We start from the raw sequence: 16976 nt of genomic DNA on the forward strand, positions 1-16976 counted from the left end.
AAAGCATATGCATAACCATGGTAGCAATTGAAAAGGAACAGCATGTTTGCATGTTTGTATTTGGTTAAAACAATTTTTTTTTTTTGGGGGGGGGGAATAAAATACAAAAAAGAACGGGAACAGTTAGGAGATTATGGAAAACTATTAGACTAAAGGTGAGGACACAACAATTCACATTACACAATACTTAATCCAAACATTATTTGTTGATAACGACATCTGAAAATACTCAGGATACATTCAGTAGCATGATGAAAATATTCCTGAAAAATGTGGGGTAGGTGCAACATACAGTGGGGAAAAAAGTATTTAGGCAGCCACCAATTGTGCAAGTTCTCCCACTTAAAAAGATGAGAGAGGCCTGTAATTTTCATCATAGGTACACATCAACTATGACAGACAAATTGAGGGAAAAAAATCCAGAAAATCACATTGTAGGATTTTTAATGAATTTATTTGCAAATTATGGTGGAAAATAAGTATTTGGTCACCTACAAACAAGCAAGATTTCTGGCTCTCACAGACCTGTAACTTCTTCTTTAAGAGGCTCCTCTGTCCTCCACTCGTTACCTGTATTAATGGCACCTGTTTGAACTTGTTATCAGTATAAAATACACCTGTCCACAACCTCAAACAGTCACACTCCAAACTCCACTATGGCCAAGACCAAAGAGCTGTCAAAGGACACCAGAAACAACATTGTAGACCTGCACCAGGCTGGGAAGACTGAATCTGCAATAGGTAAGCAGCTTGGTTTGAAGAAATCAACTGTGGGAGCAATTATTAGGAAATGGAAGACATATAAGACCACTGATAATCTCCCTCGATCTGGGGCTCCACGCAAGATCTCACCCCGTGGGGTCAAAATGATCACAAGAACGGTGAGCAAAAATCCCAGAACCACACGGGGGGACCTAGTGAATGACCTGCAGAGAGCTGGGACCAAAGTAACAAAGCCTACCATCAGTAACACTCTACGCCGCCAGGGACTCAAATCCTGCAGTGCTAGACGTGTCCCCCTGCTTAAGCCAGTACATGTCCAGGCCCGTCTGAAGTTTGCTAGAGTGCATTTGGATGATCCAGAAGAGGATTGGGAGAATGTCAGATGAAACCAAAATAGAACTTTTTTGTAAAAACTCAACTCGTCGTGTTTGGAGGACAAAGAATGCTGAGTTGCATCCAAAGAACACCATACCTACTGTGAAGCATGGGGTGGAAACATCATGCTTTGGGGCTGTTTTTCTGCAAAGGGACCAGGACGACTGATCCGTGTAAAGGAAAGAATGAATGGGGCCATGTATCGTGAGAGATTTTGAGTGAAAACCTCCTTCCATCAGCAAGGGCATTGAAGATGAAACGTGGCTGGGTCTTTCAGCATGACAATGATCCCAAACACACCGCCCGGGCAACAAAGGAGTGGCTTCGTAAGAAGCATTTCAAGGTCCTGGAGTGGCCTAGCCAGTCTCCAGATCTCAACCCCATTGAACATCTTTGGAGGGAGTTGAAAGTCTGTGTTGCCCAGCGACAGACCCAAAACATCACTGCTCTAGAGGAGATCTGCATGGAGGAATGGGCCAAAATACCAGCAACAGTGTGTGAAAACCTTGTGAAGACTTACAGAAAACTTTTGACCTGTGTCATTGCCAACAAAGGGTATTTAACAAAGTATTGAGAAACTTTTGTTATTGACCAAATACTTATTTTCCACCATAATTTGCGAATAAATTCATTAAAAATCCTACAATGTCATTTTCTGGGAAAAAAAATCTCAATTTGTCTGTCATAGTTGACGTGTACCTATGATGAAAATTACAGGCCTCTCTCATCTTTTTAAGTGGGAGAACTTGCACAATTGGTGGCTGACTAAATACTTTTTTCCCCACTGTAAGACAACAAAATCACAAGGGTTTGACTGAGACGACTAACTGGTGTCTCCAAGTGGCCACACGTCTCCAAAGTGTGCACAGTTCCTAAGTAATTTCAATGCACTTTTATGACAAAAAATAAATAAAACATCTTCATCTATAAGGTGCTTTTTGAGCTCTGCTAGCTGTGCGGTTGAGGAACTAGAGCAAGCGCATTACTGTTGTTGTTTACACAATCCAAAAATGGTCCATTATAAATCGCTATCTGGGTCAGGTGGGCATAATTTCAAAGCTTGTTCTATTGTCAACATGACTAGCTAAATTATAAAATACGATATTACAGTGTTAGGCCTTAACAAGCCAATTCTGGGAAACAGATCATAATTTTGGTGCGCATAGAAAGCAGTCATGAGTGCATGCGTGTGCCGCGAACAATTTTCTTCACAATAGACAAACATGTTCAGAACAACCCAGAGTATGACGCCATGTCATCTTGTAACTGTACACCAAGCATAGTGATTATAAACGTTGACACTGTATATGACATGAGTTTTATGATATGGAAATGTGAAGTGCACATTTGGACTCACGGGTATTTGGCATACTTGTATGACATCAAATACATTTTATTATAATCCTCAACGTCTCATCTTTTAAAATAAAGTCCTCTTAATTTACACCATTCCCTCACTCAGACAACAAAACACTTGCAAAAGTTGCCCAATTAGCGAGAGGGATGGGGGCAACTTCTTGTTCAGAATGGCTGTCCGTCAAAATTCAAACAGCGCTGTGAAGAGCAGAGCCAGAGCTCTGACGTCATGTATAGCATGTTACTGTAAAGATACTATGTTCCAATTTAGGCGTTTATCAGTGCCCAAATCTGCCATGTTCAACCCCTATACTGGTACAAGTGTAAAGGGCAATGGATTCCAGCTTTAACTAGGTTCCATGTCCACTTAAAATTATGACCCACCTGACTGAGGTCAACTCTCCCTTATGTCTATGTCTAGACCTGGGTATCCTCATCTATAGACACAGAGGTACAGCAGAAAGTTACAGTAAGTCCCCTACCTTCCCAGAAGCAGCAGCAGAGAGTAGGCTCAGTCATACTTGTGGTCTCCAGTCTTCACGCTCTCATCTGGCTTCTTGTGAATGGCACAGAGCCGACCCCTGGGTTCTGCACTAAGCTATATAAGAGAGAGAGCAGCAGGACACTCAGCACAGACACAGCACCCTGCATACAGGGAGGAGAGTGACTACTCAACACAACTATACAGAGGTACTCACAGGGTAAGACTGAGATCCAGTCACCTTCTCTTTCCCTGTTGACACATCTTTGAACTTTACTATTAACATTGTTCTTTCAACAGACAGATTTTCTTTTTAAGTTAACATTTTTTATAGACGATTTGGAGGTGCTGAATGCAAGTTCAGCTTCTGTTCTTTGAGTGTTGGTTTAAATTCAATTGATGCACATTTGTGAGTTCAGACATTTCATAAAATACTGTAAGACATTCTCATTAGTCTGTGTGAACTTGAAAGACAGTTTGACGTATTGACAGACAATAGGTTTCAGCTTGCATGTGTGTAGCTATGAGTATTTGTGTGTGATTGTGCAAGGAGGTAGCCTATTCATGGAAGTAAGTCAGTGTCTGCGTGGCTTTTCATGGGATATAATTTGTGTATGTAAGTCTGTGTGTGTGTGTGTGTTGTGTGTGAGGATGTGTTTTCTATTTGGCTTGTGTAGCCCTGTGTTTGGTCAATGGATGCAGAAACGTTTTAGTGTTCCCTTGACACCAAGTGATGGCTAGCACAGATGTGTCATCTGAGAGGGGTTCTGCACATCCATAATGTTCTTTCATTCTGTATGTTTCGCATCCTCCTCTAGTGTCACTCCTAGAGACCTCAAAGTGTGAGAAGGATAAAAGAATGATTATAGTTTTATTTGATCAATCTGTCATATTCTGCTTGGGGTATTTGACCACCAATATACTGTATGTTTTTGAAATTACTGTTGATCTCCTCACTGAAAAGATGCATTTAATTACTGTCACCAGGGTGTAGATCAGTGGAGGCTGGTGGGAGGAGCTATGAGGACAGTCTCATTGTAATGGCTGGAATGGTATTAATGGAACGGAGTCAAACATGGTTTCCATATGTTTGATACCTTTCCATTTATTCCATTCCAGCCATTACAATGAGACTGTCCTCCTATAGCTCCTCCCTCCAGCCTCCTCTGGTGGAGATCCTCTACTTGACATGTTTGAGACATTTAAAGAGACCTAATATTCCATCCAGGGAATCATATGCAATAGAAAACAAAAGCATTTAATTTAATACTGTGGACCACAAAGTTACACTCTACTGTTTTTGTTTGTGATAATCTGCCAGGAATGATTCTGGCTAAGTATTTCCATTTCCCCTCTACAGGAGGTGTTGGTAGACCATTCTTAGTGTTGTCGTGCCTGGCGTGAGGGTCATTACCACAAGGTCACAGGTCAGAGGCAACAGCAGAGTGCCAGGATGTGCTGCCTGTCAACATGGGCTCTCCTCCTAGCTCTGGGAGTCACCACTACGGCACAAGGTTGGTCTTCATTAGCAGTTACTATTTACATTCCCCTTACCGTCCCCAACACACACACACACACACACATCCCTAATACACATCCCTAACACGTGCACACACACAGATCCCTAACAAACACACACACACACACAAGAACGCACGTGCACACAGCTCGGTTTGGGAGTTGTAACTCCATAATTCATTCACAAGGCTCAGCTTGGGAATTGCAACTATTATTTCAACTGGAAAACGTTAACAATTTTTTCAACGTGTCAAAACGTAAACCAGGATGATATCCTGTGTGTGGAAATTCGATTATCATTGATAATTTCATTATACAGTTGAGAGTATTATCTAATGTGAATTTGAGAAAAGTCAGAACAGAGGTCTCCTTGGGACATAGACAGCAGCCTGGTGATCTTCTGACTCTACAGAAGCCTATACTCCTTCTTCTCCCAAACCATTGGTAGACAGAGGCATATTGTTGCACGTCCCCATTACTGATTCTGATCCACATCCTTAAGTAGGCGGGATATGTTTAAGGCCAAGGCTAAGGAGACACTCTCTGCAATTGGCCACACAAGTATGTGCCAGTAGTATGCTTATACTGAGCCCCAATGTGAACTCAGAACGATTATAGCGTTTGGTGGGTACTGTAACTGCAATGGTCTGTGAAAAGTCAAAATATGCATTATGTAACACCGTACACTACAAATGTCAGTCTGTAAATCAGAATGAAATATCTATCTCTTGGTTTCAGTGACATTAGTACAAAGCAGTTGATTGTTTGCAGCTGAGAGTAACGATGGGACATAAATGTAATATATATAATGACTCTTTTAAACTCTTGTAGCCTTTTCACTGTTGGTCCACAACATATTTCCTTGACCGCTTTGAAACGCTATTGGCACTTTCATGTGTTGGAGCAATTCATTTGATTTCCAAAGTACACAGGGCAAATCACCAGAAAGAGATTAGAGTGTGGCATTACATGAAGAGAAAGTACAAGTCGTTATATATTGTTCCATGACTCAGAGTATAGTTGAAAAGTTGAACGATTTGAAAGATACAGATTCTTTCCCATTGCTTTACGGGTGACCATAATACTCTAGGAAGAAATAGCCAGAGGTTTGGTCCGTCTGGTCTGAGGTTTGGCCAGTCTGGTCAGCATTGAGGCATTGGTCAGTGATGTCACAACAGGTCAATCATGAGTCATCATGAGGTGATGTTTTATAGGAACATGGAGAAGAGACAGTTCGAGAGTTGCGAGACAAAACAACCCTGCAGTGTACAACTCTGAAGGTAACATTTAACATCCCAAAATACATCTCTTTACACAATTGTCACGACTGTGGCTTTAAGTCCAGATTGTCGCTTTAAGTCTGGTTAATGTAATAATATAGTATGAAGAACTATAACTTTCAGAATTACAGCCCAATGGCACCAGTCATGTTTACAGCAGCAGAGAAATTAGCTAAAAAATGCAATGCAATTGTTTTATGGCCAAAGAGGAAACACTGTAACTATATTATTTTATTTTCATCATTCTGAAGTAGTATTCATTGTGCGACATTCTGTGTCCAGATGACTATGAGTGGACCACTTGGTTCAACGTGGATCACCCTGGAGGTCGAGGAGACTATGAGCAGTTGGACGCTATCCGTTTCTACTACCGCGCGCGGGTGTGTGACGCCCCCCGGGCCCTGGAGGCTCGCACCACTGACTGGATCCCCGCTCGCAACACGGGGGAGAAGATCCACGCAGACCCTACCCTGGGCTTCTGGTGCGCCAACGCTGAGCAGGCCCCTGGTCGCAACTGCTCCAACTACGCTGTGCGCTTCCTGTGCCCCAAAGGTCAGTCTGGTATGTGTGGCTGGGAGCCTTACATTAAATACAGTTGAGAAGTAGCTACTGTATTATGTAAAATAAAACTGTTCTATAATAGTGAAAGCCATAATTTATCCTCCAAGCAACATTTCTAGCTACTGCAATTATATCGGTATTTTGTAATGGAGTGAAAACCTATTTTCAATCAGGCAACACTGGGTCAGAAGGCTCTCAGGATGCCTGGGGTCCTTGGTCAGACTGGAGCCATTGCTCTGCCAAGTGTGGCCAGGTGGCAATGCAGGTGCGCTCCAGGAAATGCCAGTCCCAACCTAAGCAGTGGGATAAGCAGTGCAGCGGACCTACGGTGGAGGGTAGAGCCTGCAAAGGACCTGAATGCCCTGGGACTGGTGAGTTGCTCTCAACATCTCAATTACAGCTATTACATATCATTGAAACCTCTGTAATGTCACAGTACCATTTGCATTTTATTCTAGAAATGGTCATAGCTGAACCAATGTACAAAGGCACTGTCTGACATGCTGAACTGTATTGCTGCTGTTGTTCCAGGTTGCACACTGCACTGTGAGATGGGTAGGATGAATGCGGAGTGTGACGCCTGTATGTGTCAGGACCACATTGTACTGGGCTCTGTCCGCAGTGCTGGAGGTCTCCCTGCCCCAGGGGCCACCATCCTCCGCTCGGCCCCAGCTCCAAACTCTCACCCTCACCGATCACAATGGACACTTCCGCATCCCAGGGATCTGTCCCGACGGCAATGCCACACTGACCGTCCAGCTGCGGAACCACGCCCCTCACACTGTCATCGTGCCCCACAGCACCGAACGCACCTCTGTCCTCAGTATCATGCTGAACAGAGCAGGTAAAATGGCTACAAAAAAGTAATGAAAGCTGACATTGTTACAATTCTGTTTTACATGTTACAATTCTCTGTTTTACACTGGTCTCACACACTGTAATGTGGATCCCTCAGAGAAGCTCCATGTGGTGAAGAACCCTGAGAACAAGGTCAGAAGAGAGGGCCAGACAGCTGCTCTCTGCTGCAAAGTGGGTGGATCACCAGAGCCAGAAGAGTACCAGTGGTAAGCCAATGGATCTGTAATGACAGCTTGGAAAATGTTATATATTTACCATATCAAAATCAAAGTTTTTGCTGGGTATAGTGTTCAACAGTCATCTGTAATTCGGTAGGTTTCACAACGGCAGCCTGCTGGACAGGAAGCAGCTGAACTATGACAGCACGCTGGTCTTAAGAAACCTGAGCATGGAGCAGACTGGGGAGTACTACTGCAGAGCCAGCAACCAGGCTGGGGCCATCAAGTCCAAACCAGCCATAGTCACAGTCTTAGGTTTGATCTCAAAGCACCACGGGTGATATTCACACATTCATATTTACTATTTGAACAGCCATTTGCATGACATCAGTCAATGATCAGAGGGAGAATGAAAGGGTATTGATTTTCTCATAAAATAATTCCATTGTATAATCTGTAAATATTTTAACATGTGTTGGTCTGTTTTCTACCCCTTTCTCCTCACAGGTAAAGATCAACCTTCATGTAACCCGAAACCCGAATCCTACCTTATTCGCCTACCTCATGACTGCTACCAAAACAGCACCGGCTCTCTCTATTACGACGTAGGAAAGTGCCTCTCAGGAACCTGTGCAGGACAGCTGGACAATGGAATCAGGTGCAAGGACTCAGTGGCATACTGCTGTGGGGTGGCAAAGATGGAGGAGAAACAACTAAAATGCCAGGGCTATGAGCTCACCACCATGGTGGTGACCGAGTGTGGCTGCCAGAAATGTGTGGAGACCAAAGCCATTGTGCGTGGGCGGGCTGTGGCCGCAGACACTGGAGAGCCCATGAGATTTGGTCACGTCTACATAAATGGAGCCAGAGTCAGCCGCACAGGCTACCAAGGCACCTTCTCCATCCAGGTCCCCCATGACACTGAGAGGCTGGTGATGACCTTTGTGGACAACATGGATAAGTTCGTCAACACCACCAAGGTTCTTCCATTCAACACCAAAGGGGGCGCCGTCTACCATGAGATCAAGCTTTTGAGGAAGAAGGAACCAGTGACCATCAGCTCAACAGAGCTCAACACTCTTCAGCTGGGAGAGGTGGAGGGCCAGGATCCTATTGCTGAGATCCAGATCCCACCCAACTCCTTCTACAAGCAGAGTGGAGAAGTATTTGTGGGTAATGTGAAGGCTAGCATCACTTTTCTGGATGCTAGAGACGTGTCCACAGCAGCAGCCGCACAGAGTGACCTCAACTTCGTAGGAGATGAGGGAGACACCTTGCCCCTGAGAACCTACGGTATGTTCTCAGTTGACTTCAGGGATGAGGAGGCCGGAGAACCACTGAACGCCGGAGAGGTGAAGGTGAAAATGGATTCAACACAGGTGAAAATGCCTGAGCACCTGGACACCATGAAGCTGTGGTCCTTGAACCCCGACACGGGCATGTGGGAGGAGGAGGGGAGCTTCCAGATGGAGAAGAAGCAACGTGGTAAAAGGGAGGAGAGGACCTTCCTCATTGGGAACATGGAGATCAGAGAGAGGAGGCTGTTTAACCTGGACGTCCCAGAGAACAGGAGGTGTTACATCAAGGTGCGAGGCTTCCGCAGCGATCGCTTCATGCCCAGCGAGCAGGTAGAGGGAGTGGTGGTGACCTTGATCAACATGGAACCCACTGCAGGTTACTCCTCCAACCCTCGTGCTTGGGGACGCTTTGACAGCGTCATCACTGGCCCCAATGGTGCCTGTCTGCCTGCCTTCTGCGACGACCAGAAAGCTGACGCATATTCTGCCCACGTCATGGCCAACATGGGAGGAGAAGAACTCGAGGCTGTCCCGTCTGCTCCCAAATTCAACCCCAACATCATTGGAGTCCCTCAGCCATACCTGGGCAAGCTGAACTACAGACGGTCAGACCACAATGACCCCAGGTTAAAGAAGACAGCCTTCAGCATCAATGTGGCCAAGCCCAGCCCAAACACAGCTGAAGAGCTCAATGGACCTGTGTACTCATTTGACCAACTGAAAGAGTGTGAGGAAGCCCCATTTACTGCAGGCCACTTCCGCTTCACCAGAGTGGAGGGAGATCGCTACGACTACAACACAGTGCCTTTCAACGAAGACGATCCTATGAGCTGGACAGAAGACTACCTGAGCTGGTGGCCCAAGCCCATGGAGTACCGAGCCTGCTATGTCAAGGTCAAGATCAATGGTCCCCATGAGATCAACGTGCGCTCCCGCAACCAGGGCGGCACTCACCCCAAGACCGTTGGCCAACTGTATGGCCTCCGCGACACCCGCAGCATCCGCGACATGGACCAGTCCACCGTCTCTGCTGTGTGCCTGGAGTTCAAGTGCAGTGGCATGCTCTACGACCAGGACCGAGTGGACCGCACTCTGATGAAGGTGATTCCTCAGGGCAGCTGTAAGAGGGACAATGTTAACTCCATGCTTCAAGAGTACCTGGTTAATCACCTGCCTCTAGCCGTCAACAACGACACCAATGAGTTCACAATGCTGGCACCACTGGACCCTCTGGGCCACAACTATGGCATCTACACAGTGACAGACCAGGACCCCCGCACAGCTAAAGAGATAGCACTGGGACGCTGCTTTGATGGCACCTCTGATGGCACTTCCCGTGTCATGAAGAGCAACGAGGGAGTGGCACTTACCTTTACCTGTGGCAACCGTGAGGTGACCCGTCAAAGCGTGTTCCAGGCTCCGCAGAACTCCCCCGGGCAGTCTGTGGCGAGCGCAGTGAGGGGTGGCCGAGGCAGGAGGCAGAGAGCAGGAGCCAACGCACTCCGCAACAGCCGTAGACGCAGTACTCGGAATCCCGCTGCCACACGCACCCAGAGCACCTCAGGTTAAAGCACAGCACTACAGGTCAGGGTCTCCACATCACAATCACATCAGACATGTTGGCAAATCACTAAAGAAAGTGGGTATTGGTGATGGGATTCAAATTGATATTTTAGCCCTTCAGTGAAGATACACAAGTTTTTTTTCTTCATAATGTACTGTTTGTAATAATTTTTTATATGTTACTGAAAGATGTTTTACGATTGTGAGTAAGGCCCATAACCATAAATTAAAAACTTAACAAATATTTTGTTAGCTATAACACAGGTATCTCCCAGGGAACATTCAGTGGAGATTTTAATGTTACGTTACAGAAAATATATTGTATTTTCTTCACCTGTACTGTGATGAATATTTACTACTTGAAATTGTAAATAATGGGATATTTATTATACATGCCATTCAAGGTTGTAACCAGTGATTAAGACACTACGCCCCAAATAAAACAAGAACAATCCTAGAACGTGTTGGATTGCTGATTCACTTACACTTAGACAAATCTTTGTTGGCGCATTCACAACATAGCTGACAACATTGTAGAGTGCACACTACGGACAAGTTACTTCTAATCCACGTAAGCCATAATACAACTGTCAGTGAATTCAAGTTTTAAAAAGTAGAGACATTTTTTAATTTATCCTTTCGACCAGTGATTTTATTAAATTAAATGCATATAAAACACTGAAGAGCCAGTCATCTTTTACGGTATATTGTACACCATGTCCAATTTCCTTAACAATTTGAAAACCTCTCAAATGTTAGAAAATAGGAAAAACATGTCCCCTTCTACCATTATGAAGACACTAAGGTCAGCCCATAAGTTCCCTCCTCGTCTCACTTGATACAAGGCTGCAGAAGCAATGTTAAGGAGACCAGTTGTGTGAGAACTTGCCTGATCACAATTATATCTGCATTAGCAGTAATCAAATTGATGAGCAAATTACCTGTTTGTCATGCACAAAAAAATACCTAAAAGCACTCTTGCTTCAACTGTTCAAGGATATTCCAGAGATGTATCCAGAGGATGGCCATGAGGTTTGAGTCACATCTATCGTAAAATTAATTAGGCTTGGGTGGTATACCATATACATTTGAAATACAGACGGTATGATTTTCAATACCACTGCTTAGAACTACAACTATCTTAGACAAGCCAAATAAATTATCTCCAGCTCAGGGCTCCAGCTATGCATTTGGTTTGCTAATTTACTAGCTGAGTGGCTAGCTTGCAAGATCAAGCTTCTTGGTTACAGCAGAGACAATCAAGCCCCTCCCGGATAAATCCCTGCTGCTTAAATTTGTTTTGTGCGTACAGGACCGGTACGATGGTATGAAAATCTGGATACCGCCCAAACCTAAAATGCATTACACTTGTCAATCCATTTTTACAGTGAACGCAATAAGCCCCCTGCAAACACTCCAACTACTAAACATGTAGTGTCATTTTCAAAGCATGAACAATGCAACTTTCAATGGATAAAGATAATGTGTATTTGGCAACCTACATTATAGATACTATATACTTTCCTGTAAGAAACCCATCGACAGGTAAAGTGAAATACCTATTATATTTATAGACATTCTGGGTGAAATTATTTGCATAGAACCTAATTTGTTGAGATGTCATTGCAGTAGCAACTGGAATTAATTGACATGAGCATCATTTCTCTAAATCAAAACATGCTCTACAAATCACATACAGCAAGTAAAGTATTTTTTCACTGTGTTTTGTATCTTTATGAAGTTTGGAGGCTGAATGAGAGAAAAGGCCATTTCATTATGTATTAACAGAAGTGTTGGTACTGGATGCTCCCTGTATTGTCCCTCGGATCATTGAAGCAAAATGAAAGGGCGACACATTGTTCAGGTTTTTCCAGGATGACACTGGACAGCATGAGAAGTACAGCTGCATTTCTGAGGGTTAAAGGGTAAAAGGCAGTGGGGATATAGCTGTGGTCACATGAAGTCATCATAGTCTTGGGTGTAGCCACCATCGAATCCTCCATAGTCTGCAAGGTCATCTTTTCCCTTGGCTTTCATACCACCACCAAGTACAGCTCCTTTCTTCTTCTTTTTGCCTTTGATTGCCTGTGGAACCAAAACAAAACTTAAACCATTGCTACAAATTAACACTTAATAAACACTTGGTGTTCTTCAAAGCAAGTTGAGTGAATATTAAAGTGAATGGGGCAACCAGGGTGTAAGTTAGTTCCTTGAGCAGAGACCAATGAAAAGCAATATGGAGGTACCGGTAGAGGGCTCCCTCCACTGACCGTAAGGAGAACTACAATTCATGAAGAAAACACCAGAAGGATGACATCATTTTTGTTCAGAATGAATAAGACAGCCAACAACTTACTTTTTCTTGCTTCTGTTTTTCATTAAGTAGCACTGTCAGGGAAGAGCTGATTTTCTTTAAGTCGTCAATTTCCACTGTGTAGAAACAGGACATTTAGTTAAGACGTTATCACAATGGTTGAGCCTGAATGTTAGTGAACTCCAAATATGTCAAGTCAAACCATTATTGAATGGCTTATGTATATAAACATTTCTTGATATGAGGTATTTATGACATGTGGTTTGGTATTTGTTTTAAAGTAATAAGTTATGTGCACAAACTTAAAACACACTGAATAATAAAGCATGTTTCATGTACAATAATTCCTGTAGGATGTTGAACTCACATGAAATACAGAGCTCCCGAAACAACGACTCCAAGAAGCTTGAATAATGCACTGATTTTTCATACTGTAATATCTTCACTTTCAGCAGCTTTTCAAACTCTGTGAAGTCTTCTTTAGAAGACGGGCACATGGCTTCAATTCCAGAAACATTGTTTGTGGTACTACCCCCTGAAATGCCTGAAATGACAAGGACAAAAACTAATGAGAACACACAATAACAGTATGGCTGGCTAGTGGGTACACATTAAAATGAATGTTTCATGTATCAGGGATGTGATCAGGACAACATAGAAAAGCAGGAAAAATCACATCTCTGATATCTGGGTTAAACTTGACAGGATATTCCAGGATCTTACCAAAAGCCTCTTTTGCCAGCTCCAAGTCTGCTTCCTCCTGCATCTTCTGGACTTTCAACTTTTCTGCTAGCTGTTGTTCGGGTGTAAGCTCTTCCTCTTCCTCCAACTATCAACAAGAAAAAAGTAAAGGATTCATAAGAGAGAAAATATTCAGATCTGTAAGGTTAATCCAACATTTCAAAAACTCACTTTCTTTTTCAGCTCTTGTTGCTTTTTCCTTAGCCGGTTTTCTTTCTCCTTGATTTTTTCAGCCAGTTTTTTCTTCTCAGACACTTTGGCCTCTGAAACAAAAAAAGCAATGTTATAGCAAACCTCTGGAACAAAAACAACCATCAAATCAAGTTGAAATTACACATATTTTCAGCCAGTACTTGGTAATAAAAAGGCATGGCGGCAGCCAGTATGATGTAGGAACATTTTCGTGAACTATTCACAAAAATATATACAGGTATGTGCAGATCAGCATATTACATTACAACAGGCCACAGCCACTACTTTCTCAAACCACTGTATTTCTGCACCTGCTTTCTTTGCCTCTGCTTTCTTCTCTTCCTCTTCATCATCCCAGTTATCCTGCAGAGGGAGAACATACAGGAATGAGTCGAATTATGTGCCTACATCGCCTGCCTGCCTGAGGTTCTTTCTGCTTGGTTTTCGTTCTGCTTTTTCTTTCCTTTCTTTTGACCCCCGTTTGTTTGGTATTTTACTAGAAGCTAAAATGATTATTGAAAGCAAAACACATCAGCATTTTTCTTTTGATTTTGTGATGAAAAAAGCTAACCCATGATGACATCAACCAAACCAATAATGATTTTACTTGCAAATGACTTCATCGATCAAAAAAAATTTTTGACACCTGCTCTTGCTTAAACAATTTGTAGCATTTGTGTTGAGATGAAACAATCATTGTGAGCAGTTGATATTGACATTGCTTCCAGTCCCCTAAATAACCCTTCTGGATGGATTTAGGTTTGTTTTGTTTTGGTCCATTTAAAGCCGACAAATGGTAATGTCTTTGTCTTATTTGAACAGTGTAAGGCATGCGTTTGCTCATCATTATATTTTCTCCTAAGCGGTAGGATAACAGTCATTTACGGTCATGGACCACCATTACTTTTATTGCAATACTGATTGAATGTAGCCAGGAAGGGCATAAAGAATAATAAAACAAAGTTTCGAAGTAATGGAAATGCCACTTTACCAAACGTATTCTGGAGAAAAACAAATGTATCCCATTGTAGCTGTTCAAGCTGATTATCTGTTCTTAGTTCACCAACTGAAATCATTTTCAGATGTGCAAAATTCCAAGTTCTGTGGTTGATAGAGTCCCCTGTAGCTCAGTTGGTAGAGCATGGCGCTTGCAACGCCAGGGTTGTGGGTTCGTTTCCCAAAATGTATGCACTCTAACTGTAAGTTGCTCTGGATAAGAGCGTCTGCTAAATGACTAAAATGTAATGTAAATGTACATAATACTGGGTAGTTTAGCGGTTGGTTCTGGGACTTTTCTAGAGTAGGTCTTGACTTAATTTTCTAGGAAATCAACAAGATCTGAATTTATGGGAACAACTGCATTATCAAACATCGGAAGACATGTCAGAACCAGTCACATCATTATCACAAAAAGTGGTTATGTAAAGCATTTCAACCAATATTTGGCAGATGTGTCATATCCATTGAGGCCCTAATAAGGGAATAATAGAAGTACCTAGCCCAAGCCTTATCCAAAAAGACACCAAACATTTCTCTCAAAACAACTGTAGGCCTACTGTACTGATCAAGTTTTGTTTTAGGGACACGAATACACCATATGACTTGAACACTACCTATATTCCACAGAAACCATGGTCAACAACAAACTGCTTTGCTAGCCTTTTCCACAGCTGTATGATCCCACAGTATACATTCGGTTGACTTTCTAGCCATACATGGTGAAAATGAATCAACGAGAAAAGTCTGTTGAAGAGGGTTCTCGAAAACACACTTTACTTTTCGCATATGTCAGTTGGAAGCACCTTAGTAGTAAGGCTCAATTCAGTGATCTGGTATCATCAGGGCAGAATAATGACGTTGGCAACTAACGTTAGCCAGCTAGTTTTCATTTAAGTGTCTATTTATTAAATGTATAACACAAACAAAGCCTTGAACTGACTTCATCAATGACTAATCGCAGTCAGATTATGATGAATGTACCTCTTAAAGCTAGATAGTCAACACATTAGTTCAGACCTAACTAGCTAGCTGCTAACCTAAAAAGCTAAATTCGTTCTGTAGCTAGCTAGTCAGTAACTACATGTCAGTAACGTTACACCATGGAATCTCCCCAACTCAGAATGCAACAAATCTACAGTAGCTTCTAACCAGCCCAAAAAAACATGGCCAACGTAGTTAATTCAAAAACAAAAGTGCCAGAGAATGAGTCTGTGCTCAGCTCGAACCAGGAGACACACGTCGACAGTTTTCACATGTGCGGCCTCACAGCTTGTACAGTATCGACCTAGCTAAGATATACAACGTTAGCTAACTAGCTAGAAACGTGGATAACGCTAGGCTAGTTGGCGGCTGGCTAGCTAGCTAGCTAGCCAGCTAATGTCCACAGACGAACTAGCAAGGCGTGTTGTGTTAGCCACAACTAATGGGTTAATCATGACTTGAAAATCATCTGTAAAATGGCCTGTATCATGTAACTAGCTATCTAGTTAGTTGTCTGGTTACCTTCACATCTTCATCTTCGTCTTCGCCTTCCCATTTGTCCAGCACTACCGCCGTTTTGATCGGCGCGACGTCCGGCTCGAAGTTGTCAGCGTCTATAAATACACATTATAACGGTAACTAAGTTATCTTGAACGTTCAAAACGATATACTAGCTAATATCAATAACAATGTTACCCATCTTTCCCAAATCCCTAAATATAGCTGTCGTACGATATCATTTCTAACTTTGTTCTCACCCCAATCGTCGGCATCCGCCATCTTGGCTGCGTGTGTGTGGGTTTGACAGACAGACCTCTCAACTGAACTGAAAGCAGCAAAGCAGATGGAGCAAGTAGACAACGAGGCTTTACAGCTCTGTAATGCTGGGAGTTGGTGCTCTTTTTTTTTTTCAAGAAAGGAAAGCCCCTTCATGGAAGAGTATGCCTTTTATTGAGTAAAAAAAGTCGCACTGTACCTCAATCTTACATTTTAATCTTTAATATTAAACATTTAAAGGCACAATCTGTCATTTCAACACCATTACCCTGCCAATTTGTTTAGGAAATGTAGGTGAAGCTATTAGATGACGGACAGCTCTATATTAAACATATTTTTCAGTTAAACATTTTGTTTACAACAAATCAAATTAAAAAGGAATACAATGTAGAAGTCATTTATTAGCAACATTTATGCCCGAGTATTCACACAACAATACAAAACTCACAGCAATTACAATACATGGAATAAATACCGAAAAATTATTTGCAATGAGTGTTATATAGGCTAGATTATTTTTGTGTTACAGAAATATTGGTATGGTAACACAACTTTAGAATGGAGTCTAATGGACTACTTATAAACCATTAACAGACCCTTTATAAAGTACACCATGTAAATTGTTGCCGAAATACTTTACAGGTAGACAAGGATTTCAAAAAAACATAATAATGCTCAAATAATAGAAAACATCACTGCACTTGAGATAGAACCACATGATTACTCTTCTCTTTCCATTTAAAACAATTACATTTAAGCAATAAAACAAGATTTTATTCAACCTTAAACCTAACAAAATAA

The 16976-nt window shown here is 42.5% G+C and overlaps 2 protein-coding genes across 2 annotated transcripts; one reads left to right on the plus strand and one right to left on the minus strand.

Moving 5' to 3' along the window:
• The first annotated feature begins 3072 nt into the window (after window positions 1-3072).
• Window positions 3073-10469, plus strand: LOC123484740 (cartilage intermediate layer protein 1-like). The gene is given in 10 exon segments (XM_045215369.1): window positions 3073-3144; window positions 4296-4449; window positions 5668-5733; window positions 6016-6294; window positions 6468-6665; window positions 6826-6973; window positions 6975-7138; window positions 7250-7358; window positions 7468-7625; window positions 7818-10469. Coding segments are annotated over 9 exon segments (3543 nt in total). The 5' UTR covers window positions 3073-3144; window positions 4296-4388; the 3' UTR covers window positions 10178-10469.
• A 1456-nt stretch (window positions 10470-11925) lies between these two features.
• On the minus strand, window positions 11926-16261 carry LOC123484741 (eukaryotic translation initiation factor 3 subunit J-A-like). Its single transcript, XM_045215370.1, has 8 exons — window positions 16157-16261; window positions 15921-16012; window positions 13730-13781; window positions 13398-13489; window positions 13209-13314; window positions 12853-13029; window positions 12528-12601; window positions 11926-12256 (listed from the first exon to the last, which is right to left on the minus strand). The coding sequence occupies exons 1-8, from the start codon at window positions 16176-16178 to the stop codon at window positions 12125-12127; spliced, it is 747 nt and encodes a 248-aa protein (XP_045071305.1). The 5' UTR covers window positions 16179-16261; the 3' UTR covers window positions 11926-12124.
• Window positions 16262-16976: the final 715 nt, after the last annotated feature.

The sequence above is a fragment of the Coregonus clupeaformis genome, unplaced genomic scaffold (genome assembly GCF_020615455.1).
Source record: "Coregonus clupeaformis isolate EN_2021a unplaced genomic scaffold, ASM2061545v1 scaf0431, whole genome shotgun sequence".
In the NCBI taxonomy this organism is placed as follows: domain Eukaryota; kingdom Metazoa; phylum Chordata; class Actinopteri; order Salmoniformes; family Salmonidae; genus Coregonus; species Coregonus clupeaformis.